The sequence below is a fragment of the Bombus fervidus genome, chromosome 15 (assembly GCF_041682495.2).
Source record: "Bombus fervidus isolate BK054 chromosome 15, iyBomFerv1, whole genome shotgun sequence".
Lineage (NCBI taxonomy): Eukaryota > Metazoa > Arthropoda > Insecta > Hymenoptera > Apidae > Bombus > Bombus fervidus.
This window is the reverse complement of record NC_091531.1, coordinates 3,190,657-3,204,781: the sequence shown is the minus strand read 5'-3', so window position 1 is coordinate 3,204,781 and position 14,125 is coordinate 3,190,657. Positions and strand designations below refer to the sequence as shown.

General features: G+C 27.5%; 5 protein-coding genes across 5 annotated transcripts; 2 read left to right on the top strand and 3 right to left on the bottom strand.

Annotated features, from left to right (window-relative positions):
- Window positions 1–759: 759 nt before the first annotated feature.
- Window positions 760–5,170, bottom strand: Hrd3 (HMG-coA reductase degradation 3). The gene is made up of 7 exons (XM_072017596.1): window positions 4,569–5,170; window positions 3,728–4,215; window positions 3,381–3,619; window positions 2,244–2,723; window positions 1,888–2,116; window positions 1,397–1,803; window positions 760–1,286 (listed from the first exon to the last, which is right to left on the bottom strand). Exons 2-7 carry the CDS (start codon window positions 4,170–4,172, stop codon window positions 861–863), a joined length of 2,226 nt encoding a protein of 741 aa, XP_071873697.1. The 5' UTR covers window positions 4,173–4,215; window positions 4,569–5,170; the 3' UTR covers window positions 760–860.
- A 290-nt stretch (window positions 5,171–5,460) lies between these two features.
- On the top strand, window positions 5,461–8,177 carry LOC139994707 (cilia- and flagella-associated protein 157). Its single transcript, XM_072017614.1, has 8 exons — window positions 5,461–5,824; window positions 5,968–6,239; window positions 6,347–6,500; window positions 6,616–6,795; window positions 7,040–7,412; window positions 7,550–7,662; window positions 7,780–7,903; window positions 7,979–8,177. The coding sequence occupies exons 1-8, from the start codon at window positions 5,634–5,636 to the stop codon at window positions 8,096–8,098; spliced, it is 1,527 nt and encodes a 508-aa protein (XP_071873715.1). The 5' UTR covers window positions 5,461–5,633; the 3' UTR covers window positions 8,099–8,177.
- Window positions 8,178–8,405: 228 nt separating this feature from the next.
- LOC139994703 (ribosome biogenesis protein NOP53) lies at window positions 8,406–9,980 on the bottom strand. Its single transcript, XM_072017609.1, has 3 exons — window positions 9,398–9,980; window positions 8,833–9,338; window positions 8,406–8,592 (listed from the first exon to the last, which is right to left on the bottom strand). Exons 1-3 carry the CDS (start codon window positions 9,734–9,736, stop codon window positions 8,520–8,522), a joined length of 918 nt encoding a protein of 305 aa, XP_071873710.1. The 5' UTR covers window positions 9,737–9,980; the 3' UTR covers window positions 8,406–8,519.
- A 52-nt stretch (window positions 9,981–10,032) lies between these two features.
- Window positions 10,033–12,210, top strand: Tango4 (transport and golgi organization 4). The gene is given in 10 exon segments (XM_072017610.1): window positions 10,033–10,157; window positions 10,262–10,387; window positions 10,453–10,580; window positions 10,658–10,861; window positions 10,864–10,931; window positions 11,068–11,204; window positions 11,206–11,383; window positions 11,470–11,555; window positions 11,557–11,586; window positions 11,655–12,210. Coding segments are annotated over 7 exon segments (786 nt in total). The 5' UTR covers window positions 10,033–10,157; window positions 10,262–10,387; window positions 10,453–10,580; window positions 10,658–10,734; the 3' UTR covers window positions 11,815–12,210.
- Tbcb (tubulin-binding cofactor B) lies at window positions 11,836–14,007 on the bottom strand. Its single transcript, XM_072017612.1, has 6 exons — window positions 13,534–14,007; window positions 13,310–13,453; window positions 13,136–13,223; window positions 12,643–12,834; window positions 12,501–12,573; window positions 11,836–12,417 (listed from the first exon to the last, which is right to left on the bottom strand). Exons 1-6 carry the CDS (start codon window positions 13,651–13,653, stop codon window positions 12,300–12,302), a joined length of 735 nt encoding a protein of 244 aa, XP_071873713.1. The 5' UTR covers window positions 13,654–14,007; the 3' UTR covers window positions 11,836–12,299.
- Window positions 14,008–14,125: the final 118 nt, after the last annotated feature.

Here is a 14,125-nt window from a genome sequence, read left to right as displayed (position 1 = left end):
AGGAATGTTTATACATTAATACATGAAAGGTTTATTTTCATTCACAGATATTTATAATTTTAATCAAAAGACATCTTTTAGAACACAACATACCCATGTCAATATATGAAAATGTAATTTACAAATCATTTTAAGTAAAATAAAGTATTCTACATAAATCTTACCTTTATCAAAAAACATAATTTTAATGTTATTAATTTATACATACATTTTATACATTATCATAAAAATATATTTCCTACAAAATTACCTGTTGTATATAAATCGATAATAATGAAAAGATGTTTCCTATCTTATATTTTTTCTATCTTAAACATTATACTCACTCTATTTGTAAGCATTTACACTCTTTTTTGTGATTCTATTATCATTTCTATATTTTTTCGAAATATACATACATATATGTATGGAAATATTAAATATAAAAATCTATTCCAAATTAGTTTATGAATAATTTATGATCTACAAATTTAAAGAAATCCATACAAACTGAACAAATGGCAAATGTTCAAAATTTGAAATTTCTTTAAAATCTGATTTCGTTTTGTATATATACAGAAAGCAAAAATCAATGTATAAGTGAAGTTAAAGATATCTAAAATATTACGTAATCATTATCAAATCTACCAACTTCAGAATTTGACATAATAAATACAGATCAATAATACATACATAAATCTGTACATATTCACACACTGTCAAACTTCTGAAATACAAACAATCTCAACATAAACAAGGTGGCTTAATAAAAACAACACATCGATATGCACACATGTGCATGTATTTATGAACCATCAGTAACAAAGTTTACTTCATCTAAAAGGAAAAGAGAAATAGATTCGAAAAAAGATAATTAAGAACTAGTTAATTCTAGGTGGAGGTGGTGGTTGTGGCCTGCGAAAATAAATAATTAAACTGAGCATGCCAGTGAGCAATCCAATAAGATATAAGTCCCAGTTCTGACCCAAAAGCTGATCCCACTTATTTAAATGATCAGCAAGGCTAAATTCTTGCAGATATTCCAGTCCAAAGAGAAATGAAAGTTTAATGAGAGCCAGTGCTACAGGAATTCTTGCATCTGGACTAGCTTCAGCCGCTAGATCATAACATCGTTTGGCTAGATGCCAATCTTTTGCAAGACCCAAGCCACGTTCATGCATGTATCCCAAGTTAAACATTGCTTGCGCATTATGTTGTTGCTCAGACGCTGATCGATAATGAGTAGCTGCAGCCTCATAGTCAACTTTTGTTCCACGACCGTAGTAATGAGCATCTCCTAATTTGACCTGTTATAATAAATTTTTTGCAAATAATAGTGGATAAAATTTTTAATAATAATTCAATAGTTTCCGGATAAATGACTTTCCTTACTTAATTTGCGCAGAAGATAACATACCTGAGCAGTAGAATATCCTTGAGCAGCTGCTCTTGCCCATAAAACAAGAGCCCTAACTAATCCCTCTTCTTCTGATAATATTGTAGTTTCTCCTTTATCCAATATAAATGCAGCATTACTCTGTGCTACCTCATAACCCATTTCTGCAAGGAGAGCATAATTTACGAAAGCCTCGTTTATTCTACCTTCTCTGTAATCTGTGTGAGCAACCATTAGTTGGTCGCTCCATTTGCCCCTTTCTGCAACATTTTTTAGAAGTTCGACAGCAGTTGGACAACTACGCATCATGCCTGTTCCAGTAGCATGCATTTGTGCTAAATTATAGAATGCCAAAACATGACCAGACTGACTAGCCAAACTAAAATACTTGTTGGCTAATTTGTAATCGCGTCTTACTCCTGTACCACCTATTAGACAATTGTGTTATTAGGATAACTATAATAAATTGTATAAAATTTATTACGTAAAAAAATGAATTTTTCTAATCTTACTAAAATACATATTGCCAAGTTGAAGTTGTCCATCAACCCATCCTTGCTCTGCAGCTTGGCTAAAGTACTGAAGAGCTTTTGCAGTATCTCTTTCAACTCCCCTTCCATAAAGATACATAAGACCTAATCCACTCTGACCAACAGGATTTCCAAGCTCAGCAGCTCTTTTGAAGTATTTGTATGCTGTTTCATTATCCTGTTTAACTATATCACTGCCTTCTAAATAAATCTATAAAAATACGATATACTATTAAATATAATTTAATGAATATCAATATTATATAATTTCCAAAAATATCTGTAGCATAACAAAAAGTAATAAGTTACTATTTAGTTTAAAATTTAATATTTATTACCTTTCCTAGAAAAGCCATAGCAAGGGGATTCCCAGCATTAGCAGCATGTTGAAAATATTGTAATGCTCTTTCATGATCCAGTGGTACACCTCTTCCACCTTGATAATGTAATTGCCCTAATCCCACTTGAGCTTGTATATCTCCTTTTTTTGCTAACAATTGGTAATATTCTATTAGATCTTGATCAAAGATTCCTGAGCTGTATGCTGGATTCTCCTGTTCCTCTATAAGTCTAATTCTCTGAACAACTGGTCCTCCGCTAAGGGAAACCTCTTCTGCAACCTTGTTGGCTACTTTACGATAAAAATCTAAAGCTCTCTCACAAGAAGCGGGAGTTGTAATTCCAGCCCAGTGACGATAGCCTAAGGCCATTTGTGCACGAGTATCTCCAGCAAGTGCTGCTACTGTGTAATGTAGCAGTGCCTTTGCTTGTGATGCTTGTACTCCACCTAATCCAGTTGCATATAGAAAGCCCATACCCTGAAAATAATTTGCACATAGGTATTTATTAACTTAAAACTACTATTTATTAAGAATTCATTTATACATATAATAATAACGTAACATATTGTAGTATCGTGGACGAAAGACCTAAGAGATACCGGGCGAATCATAAACAATGTCGCGAGAAAGCTTAAGTGCCAACAGGCCCAACAATGTATCGTCGGTCTTTCAATCAAATAGTTACGCGGAAGAGGCCTACGTGAACCTGGCCACGAGCGGTTGCGGAACACGTGCGTGGTGGGGCTAAGAGAAAAGACAAAGGGATGCTAAGGGAGAAAAACGAATTAATAGTCAGTGTTAGTTGAGAAGTCAGAGAGTGTGAATCGAGAAGTCAGAGAGTGTGAATCGAGAAGTCAGAGAGTGCGAATTGCGTTGTCGAAATGGTGTTACTAGCGTTGTCAAGAGTGTGGTCCGCGTGAGAAAAAGCGCTAGAACTGTGGTGACGAGAGTTGCAAATTAACTATTTAGTTGTCTTAATTATAGTACGTTATTGTATTTAGTTCACGTTAAACAACCATTGTTTCCTGTTTAACCAACACCTGTTTAATCCATTTTAAATAAACTAATTGTAGTAAGATCCTACAATATAGTAAATAAAAAAACATATAAATACATATAAAAAAATTTACAAACCATATGAGCAGTTGGTGAACCAGTTTCAGCAAGTCCCTTAAAAATGTTATAAGCTGCTGAAATATCTTGACCAGGAGAAGCTGAACCAAATTGTGTACCCAACAACTGACCCCATGCTAACATAGACCAAGCTTCTCCATGTCCCAGAATTGCTGCAGAAGTTAATAAATTATAGGCTTCTTCTTTATTTGAGCGTGTTGCATTTAAGAGACTCTGTGCCTTCTTAAATACTAATTCCGCTGAAAATGTTAAAACGTTTATTTTAATTAAATAGTAAATTAATCATTTATTCAAAAAATATAAATTAATTATATTATAAAAATTACAATAAACTTTAATTGAAATACCTTCCTGTTGCTCCGGAGTAAGAGGTTCTTGAGGCTCATCATTAAGAGGTTCTAGTTGCTCTTCTTCGCCCCATGTTTCATTATCCTCTTCTTCAATTCTTAAATTATTATTTGGTAAATCTATATTTTTAGTTTGAGCTATCATTGTTTTCATCCAGACATTTTTTATTACAGGACTTTCATCCCTTGTTTTTGGTTCATTTTCTGTTTCCTCTTTTTTCTTTGTAATTTTATCATTAAGATATGGTTCATTGGCTGGTACTATTTTCAAAATACTGTCATGCAAAGCCTTTAGTTCTTGCAAATGTTCAAACTCATTTTCTTCTAAACTAACATCTTCTTCCGCTTCTTCCTCAGAAGTATCTGATCGTTTCTTGGAAACATCTGACTCTGAGGCAGCAGACATCACCAGCAAGATTAAAATTAACTCTTTTCTTAGCTTCATTTTTCCAAATTATATTTTGATTGTAATTTGTTAATCAGCTGACCTTGATGTGAATATAAAATCAATTCAGTTGTCAATTCAATATCAATAAGATAAATATCAGTTATCAATAAATAACTTTTAGTAGAAAGAACATGTATTATAAAAATGTTTCTAGTGATAATCTACAGATATCCCTTATGATACAAATGTATTATAGATTAAAATTTTTATTTCATTACTGAACCATCATAATAGGAAAGTTTCAACTTTTAAATCACGTTTGACACATCAACATTTTTTGTATACAATATTTACAAAAATGTTATTTTGTTGTATTCTATAACCTAAACTTCAACGAATACACCGTAAAATATGAAAGAAATTACATTGTAGTAATTATACTTAGACTCTTACTTTTAGTTTAAACAGCTTGATAAAGATATTCTTGAATTCATTTTAAAATATCCTTTCGTTGGATTCGACTTTTCGTGGCAGAAAGACAAAGTTACGTCATTGAGACACGTCAACGCACATCTTTTCGGTTATCACATAGAGGAGTATTTATGATCACTTTCAGAAATATTATTTTTTCATACGAAAAAAACAGTGCTTTACAATTGTTTTATTATCACTAGGCTTTCGAAATATGTTATTCACTTAAAAATCGATGGATCAGCTGTTTCATCACTGCTTTATACAATTTTGCGTGTTATATTGTTCTGTTGTATTGAATCACTGAAGTTAGCTCCAAATTGTACAAATATTGGCTATATGCTTCTAAAATTGGAAAAATAAAAACTCGAAACTAAAAAAAGTTACATTGTTGATGATAATATACAACTAATTGTGTATTTATACGTATAAATTTACCGTGAAGCTTGGTAACATAACCTACAAATGAACAACATAATTTGTTCTTGACATTGAAATTTTGCTTACAAAGGAAAATATACAAATTGACCAAATATATTTATAAATCAAAAACATACAGTTCATTGAACTGAAACTGAAGTCAATTATTATTAATAATCACTGTTGTCAGTTAATAAACGACCATTATAATATATACCATATTATATATATATAATAAGTTATATATTATATATATATAACTTTTATTTCCTCTTTTCAATTACTATATAAGTACAAAATAATTTATTGCTATAGTAATAAATTTACATGTGTATAAGGAAAAGAAGATAATACAAATCTAGAAAAACTTACTAATACCTAATAAATAATAATAAATTTATAATAATAAATAAAATAAATAAATAAATAAATAATAATAAATTTAAAAAAATAAAAAAGGATAATGCAATATTTGATAACAAATTGTAAAAATCTGACATAATATCGTTTTTGTTTATAACAATCGAATAACATATACAATATAACATAAATAATATATACAATATTAACATTCACTGACAATCTTTTTTTATATTATTTTCTTTCATATACACTAGCATATGGTATATGAAAGAGTATTCAACTTTTATTTTACGAAAAATGGTGGATTTATTCGGCAAAGATAAGGGAAATATTTCATTGCCAACACAATTACAATCGTATGAAGATGAAGACCAAAAAAAGCTGCCAACGATTATTAATTTACAAAAAACGTTTTATAGTATTAAAATTGCAGATATTGAAAATAGAATAAACAGGTTAAAATCGAATTTAAACTTCATAAATACATCTCCTAATTTCGTTATGCTTTCCTACATCTTAATACTATATAGCATAATAGAAGATAAAAATTAGGACATTTTTTAAAGTATTAGAGATCAGTATCAAAATTAATATCTAGGTTTGACGAAAGAAACGACGAATTGCTAAATGAAATCGAAACTACAAATGAACAAACAGCTATAGTAGATGCAGAAACGGCTGAAGAGATTGCAAATTTAAACAAACTACTTTCAACCCAAAATAATTTAGTAGAAAGCTTAAAAGAAAAGATCGACATCATAGAAAATGACCGAATAGAAAGTAAAAAATTACACGAAGAGAAAATAAAACTGTTTGCTCGAAAATACAAAAAAACGAAGGTTGAATTAATTTCTCAGATCAAAGTCTTAAGTAACTTATAAAAATTTCTTTTCCTTATTCTTTTTACATTCTGCCGTTCTTTGATATTTGTTCGTAAGGAATTATGTTTCTAAAGAAAAGTTCAACCATTTTTCTAGATGTGAGAATTAATGTTTTGGAAGATTTTAAAAAAGTGCAAGATGTACTGAAAGAAAAGTTTCAAGCAAACGAGATGCAAATGGTGGAGAATGAAAAAAGGATAAAAGAAACGATGGAAATTATTAATCGAAAGATTGAATTCGATAAGGAAATGTATTAATATCCTATTCATTATACGTTTCATTGAAAAAATTTATCTTATCATGAACAAAAAATGAGGAGAAAATTTTTCGTTAAAAAATGATTTACAGGACTTTTTTCAATACAGGGTCAAAAATGAAATGTACGATTGTCTTTATGATTTAGCGATACAGTTTCAGAAAGAAGTTAACAAACATATAAATTTGCCAAATCAAAGATTAATGAGAGAAAATATTATGTTAAAAAATGAATTATTACAAATTTCTACAAGAGTTTCATCGAATATTGACACCAATATCATTCTTAAGTAATATTTTAAATTTCATTTTTCTTTATCTTACAATAATTTGAAATATTCTTTTCTTCTTTTTAAATATATTTACATTGAATACTTTTTATTAATAATTTTTCATAAAACTGTATAACAAACAACGCATTGTATATTAATAATAAATTAATATATATATATAATTATTTAACTTTATGTATATTATTTTGTAATAATATATATTTATGTAAGTTTAGTAACATTATGTTCTTTTTGTGTATAGAAATGCAGCAATTGATTACAAAAAGAGAATGGGTGTACGAACTGCCTTTATAAGAGAAAATATAGTAACCGCGAAAGTACAGAATGAAGTGCTGGAACGATTAAAGAAGAAGTTTTACAATACGAAAGGATATCTTTCATCTATTAATATTCTTGATCCTGAGACAGAACAGAAATATTTAACATTGATAGAAAATGCCAGTCGAGAAGAGAATGACATTAATTTTCGTTTCTCATCACTGAAAGCTTTACTTCATAAAGAAAGAACGAAAATTAGCGTTGCGAGATATATTTTAAAAAGATTAGAATGCAAAATAAGAGCATTTTTGGAAACAATTTATGATTTGAAGTATAATGCAATGTGTTTACTAAAAGTATGCTAAAATATTTTTGTATATTAATTTCAGTTTTTAACTGCGTAAATAACGTTAAAGTTTCGATATCTATTTTAATTATTTAAAAGACTAATTTTGTTTTACATTAATTGTATGCATATCTGAATATTTTGTAGTGTCCTTCTAGTCGCAAGGATCTAATAACATTAAGTTGTATTGAGTCATTCTTATTCTTGAGAGATTTACTTATTGAAAGACAATTAAAACTTCGAAGTCACATTATTAAATCGTAAGTAACTACATTAATTATATGTTATTTTTTATACTTTTAGTTTTACAAAATATTGCGAAAATGCAATATTTTTGTATAAGAAAATTTTTAAAAATTAACATAAATTAAATTGAGGTCTGAAACTATACCACAAGAATTAGAATCTGTGTCACATATAGAGGACATCTCTGAAAATATTGATTTTGAGATAACAGCAAACTTTATAAAAGAAGAATCAAGTAAAGAAACTTTGGATGAAGTAAATAAATATTATCAAATTAATAATGTGGATTATTTAATTATATTTGAATTTTTTATTATTCAATTTTATTAGATGAAATATATTGATGGTGTAGAGGAACAAAAAGAAATATCTATTGAAGATAGGGAATCTCAAGAACCATTCATTGAAGATATTCTCAATGATACTGCTAATTTTCATGTAGAAAATTAATACAAATTAAATGCAAATTATGAGCTTGCAGAGGAATCATTATCTGACATCATAGAAGAATAAAATCTACTATTTAAAATTGTTTGCAAAGTTATTTTTTAATTTATCAGCATTATTATTTCTTTGGAAAACATCATTTTTTATACAAAATCTACTTGTTATTAGCATAATACTTAAAAAGTTTAATATCCTAAATTATTTGATAGAACTTTTTATGCTTAACAAAAATAATAAGTCATGTCATAATATAATGTTTTCAAAACATGTAATTCAAATAGTAATTTAGTTTTTCTATATAGACAATAAATTGTGTGAAAAAATGTTTTCTATTTATTAATATTGTACATAAACAGCAATTATTACTTAGCTTTTATTTATATACATAATTTTACACAAATTATAACTTCATGTTTAAACTATTTTATGTCAATTTTGTCATATCAATTTTGTGATCTGGTTTTGTAAAGCGTTTCACTTTAGCTTTGTCTCGTTTCCTGTAATAATAAAAGGTAGATATTATCAATAAAATCTATAAATTTATTAAAAGGAAGTATCAAAGATATAAAATATAAAAGAAAATATAATTAATATTTAAGAAAACAGAATTTATGTAACTACTATAAATATTTAAATTATTCTAAAGAAATTTAGTAAAAATTAATCTTTTAGCACATTCACCTAACAAAAATGTACTATTTTTTTTATATTTATGTAAAAAAGTATTGTATACTTACAATTTAATATTAGCAGGAGCAACAATATTTCTTTTTTGAAGAGACTTGAATCTGTCTTTCAACAGACTATTAGCTGGCTCAGTATTTCGTAAGTTTCCAGTTAATTCATTAGATAATTTAAAATCATGTTCTAAGGGTTCAAATTTAACTTTACTAAGAGTTTTAGTACCTGCTGCTTTAAGTGCTTTCTTTTTTAACCTCTTTTCTCTTAATATTTTTTGTTTTCTTTCTTTAGCAGCCAACTGACTGTTTAATAATTTCAATTTATATATATCTGAGCTTTTTTTTCTTTCTACCTTTTCCTGTCTTTTTCTATGTGCCAAGTCTTTCTGTTCTTTTTGTTTACGCCTTTGCACACGTGTTTTCTTCTGATCTCTAACAACTGGATTTACAAACCTTACTGTTGGGTCATCATCCTCATCTTCATTAGGATCTTTATCATTTTCTGATTTTAGACCCTCTGACATTTCTTTTATCAAGTTATTCTCTTTTTCTTCAGGTGAAACCTGGAATAAAATTCTAATATAATAAGCTATTTTCGATGTATGAATATAGATAGATGTACCTTTCTGAACATTTTTGTGGTAACTCTATTAAGATGTTCTTCTTCTTTTATAAGCTGTATTTCCTTTTGTGCCACTTCATGTAATAAATTTTGATGATCTTCAAACGAAGGATTATAAGACATTCCTGGATGTGGTGGCTCAACTGCTGGTATATTAGATGGTTTTTTGCGCAAAGAAATAGGTATTCTCTTTTTCTTTACTCCAAAATGTGTTAATGTATGTCTGATTGTATCCGAAGACATCCAATTGGTATCAATATCTCTTGTGGTTTCGTCTTTCCATAAATCAACATTAAATTTATTTCTTTTCGGTTTATTTAATGTTTTCCTTACTACCATTATTTTGTTTTTCAAATACAATCTTTCTTTTATTTTAAAATCCTCTAAATATAATTTTTATATTCTTTTAGTTTTAAAACCCTTTTTTGTGGTTATAAGCGAGTGTGCAATATGTATAAATCATTAAACTTATAGCTATTCTAGAGAGGAAATCTCCGTCTTATAGAATACATAATAGTTTATAGAATTGGCGACCATCTTGGTTTAGTGGTGCCATTTATATTACTTTAAAATGAAAATGCCTATAGTTAAAGATTTAAAATCATAACCTTTATTCATAATGTATCAATAACAGGATTAGAGTACTTATAAAGTATTTTTAAATTTGTATTAATTGAAACAATATTGATATAATACATCACAAAAATGGTGAGCACTGCACTTTGTTTTAAAATAATTATTGATCACATTTTTAGATTAGGTAATTATTACATTATTAAGTAATTTTGTTAATAAACAGAAAATAAATTACACTAAATAATGATTTTTAAATAAGAAATGGCCAAATTATTTTTTTCTCCATAGGATGTACAAAGGCATTCTCTTACATTATAATTTTTTCTTATACATACTCAAGTATTTTGATCCTTAAAGATAACATACAATATATTTTTATTAAATCAAGATGCTTTACTACCTGAATCTTAACTTGTAAGTATATTTTGCATTTGCAATTTAATTGAAAATTAAGAAAGTGATAAAATAATGTTTTGCAGATGAAAACTGAAAAAATCCATAAAAGAAAAAGATTGTTATAGTTCTGTATTAGAGCTTATCAAAACTAACAATATAATGAAAGCACAAAATGAAAACAAAAATAAAAATACATATCCACTTCTACCAGGTAGTATTTATAAATATATATTTATTATATCAATTATATTTATGTTATCCCTTTATTAATAATGATGTAATTTATAGATGAATCTTTTAAAAGAAATAATAATGCTGCACTTGTTTATTACAATTTTATATAAAACAATGATATAGTAGTAAAAATGCAAGCAAATTCAGGAGGAATTTCAATTAATATGTCATCATTCATATTACAAAAAAAGACACTTTCTATAACAAAACCTAAGTGGCATACAGCATGGAAATTATATAGGATTATTAGTGATCATCTTTTATTATTTTGGTTATTGAACTAGGAAGTGTATGGTTTGCAACAGAATTTGCAGATAGAATAATTAAAGTAAGATTATTGTTTTATTTAATATTTTTGTTAAATTACATAATATATTGCAATTTCATTTTATACAGTTTCATGGACTAATTTTACCTATAAATTTTGTAGATCATAGTAACCCTTATCTTATTAAAAATTTCAGATATTAGATTTCACAAATGGAAAATTAAAAGTTTGTTTAACTGGTGACATAATTAGTGTTCGTGAACTTGCATTTTCTCGAAGACATCCATATCTATTTTCTTGTGAAGAAGATCAGCAAGTAAAGTTAGAAGAATTATGGTCATTTATCAGCTGTATATTCCATGGCATTAGATTTTAATACTAATCTATTAGTAACTGCAGGTAGAGATTCTACTGCAAGGGTATGGAACATGTGTACCAAAATAAATGTACATACACTTGTTGGTCACACTAACACAGTTGCTAGTGTAGTTCATCAAATAACTGAACCACAGGTATCAAGATTCATCAAATCATGTCATGTTATATATCTTAAAAAAGATATTTAACTATATATATTTTTACTTATTTTCTTTACTAGCTTATCACGGGAAGTCACGATTGTACTGTATGATTATGGGATTTAGATATTGAAAAATCTAGAGCTACTTTAAGAAGTCACAAGAAAAATAAAAGAGTTGACTTTTCATCCATCACTGTATGTGTACTTTCTTTAAATTGTTCAACATATATAAATTCCTTCATCTAATTTATGTTATTCATTAGATATATGTTCGCATCAGCATCTCCAGATAACATCAAGCAATGGAAATGTTCAAAAGGAAAATTCATTCAGAATTTATGTGGCTATAATACAACAGTTAATTGTTTAGCTGTTAATACTGATGGCATACTAGTTTCTAGAGCAGACAATGGAAATCTTTAGAACTGAAGAACAGGGCAAATATGATACTTCATATAAAGATTGTATTTTTTCAATTGATTTCCAGCATTGTTTATGATATCTATATAGATATATTTTAAGGTATAATTTCCAATGCTTACAAGCATCAATTCAACCAGGCTCAATGGACAGTGAAGTTGGAATATTTAGTAGTACATTCGATATATCTGGTACTCGTATAATTACAAGAGAAGGAGACAAAACAGTAAAAGTATATAAAAATGATACTGCTATAAGAGAATTATTTTTTAAATGTTATCGTGCCAATAATTAATATAAAAGGACACAATTTCTTTTTTATTATTATTTTCAGACTAAAGAGATACATCCTGTAAACTGGGAGTTGGATATAATAAAGCACAGAAAATATTAAGCATTTTTATATATGTAATAAATATTATTAATTTTAAATTTCCCTTCAGTTATAATTTGTAGTGAAAACCAGATTGGCAAAACATGTTTGTGTTTTATAGTTCTTCATTCAAGTCAAATTCTTCTTCAGGAAAATCTCCTACTTTCACATGTATTGGTTTTACAAACCCACCATATTTCGGTAAACATTCGAAATAGCTTTTTCCGTTGACACTATAACAGTAAAATATGCAAGAAATTAAAAATAAACTGCATAATGATAAGAAATAGCAAGCATAAAATAATAATGATCTTACGTTCCATCATTTTTACCAAGTGGTTCATCATATTTTACTCCAATCCACCAACCTTCTTTAAACTCAGTTTTACCTACAGACAAATCATAAACAAAGATAATATAATCAAACAATAAATTTAAACAGGAGTAGCTATACTTACCAACATACATTATTGTAGCTCTTCGTTTTGGTTGATTTGGTACACAAACTTCACAACGATCACCAACTTTACATAACTGTGCAGCTGCTATTTCTGCTTCTTCTTCTTGCTTCTTTTCTTCTGCTCTTCTTTTCATTTCTTCCTCATTATATTTTCCTAGTTTATTTTTCTCCAAGAATGCTTTTACGGTATCTAAAACATTAGAAATTTAACATTTAGTACAAATATACGAAATAGTCTATGTAACTTTTTCAGATCATATCTCTGTTATTAGAGAAAGTTAACTCTGCAATTAGAGAAAGAGGTCAAGGGATAATTGGCTCAAAAAGTATTGCTTTTATAGGAATATTTTCTTTTTATAAGTGCAATTGTGCATGTGCATTCAATAATTACATTACTTTTTAAAATAGAAGTGCATATTTTTGCATGGATTAAATCCTCTCTGTAATTTACATTTATATAATTATAATTTGTACATTATTAATTACTTTACCTGATCTTTTAGCATATTCTTCTTCAGATATTTCAAATTTCTCTACATTATTTAAATTTTCCTCAGTACGAGAAAAATTATCTATCACCTAAAATTTTTATATGTATAATACCATTGCAGTTGAAAAGAATTTTTATGCTATGTTACTATGTTTATATTATAAATATATCTTACATGTATTCGCATTCCATCGTCAATAGGATATGATCCTAATAAACGTTGACCATCATCTAATATGCAAATTAATTTATCATTTTTGTCATATACTTCAATTTTCATTGTTGTTGGATTACCACCAGTAAGAAGTTCCAATTTTCCCTTTAATATAATTAAAATAAGAATATATAATAGCATATATCAAACAATAATATATAGTAACTATTAAAATAAACTCTTACTTTAAATTCATCAATTGTTATTCCTTTTTGAAATCGCCGTTCTATGCAATATGAGTTGTGACCAGAGTTAGTAATGGATACATTTACAAAATCTGATGTTATTACGTTATAAGCACTCATGTTTTTATATTAGAAGGGAATGTATCACAGTATAATCAAATCAACTTGCAAGCAGCAAACTTTATATAGGTTATATATATTATGGTACTGAAATTAAGACTTCATAAAATGATTCATTTATTTACTAATGACAATTGCAAGATCTAATAACAAATGTAATATTATTTTCTATCCTTTTTATGTTATGAATGTATTAAATAATAAATTCTGAATAAAATGACTGAGACACTTCTGCATAACATGTATATATATGCGGATAAACAGTATAGTTTGACAGATCGTCAAATCAATAGTTTGACGTTTCAACTACGAGTTTGATCTTATGTAAATATCAAAATAAAATTTTTATTACAAAATATTTAAGAAAATTTTAATTACACGTTTAGTATAGACGAAAATTAAGCGATCCTTTAACTTTTCTGATCCGAATTTATATGCAGTGAACAAAATCCCTAAGTAGCAATTTGTTTTA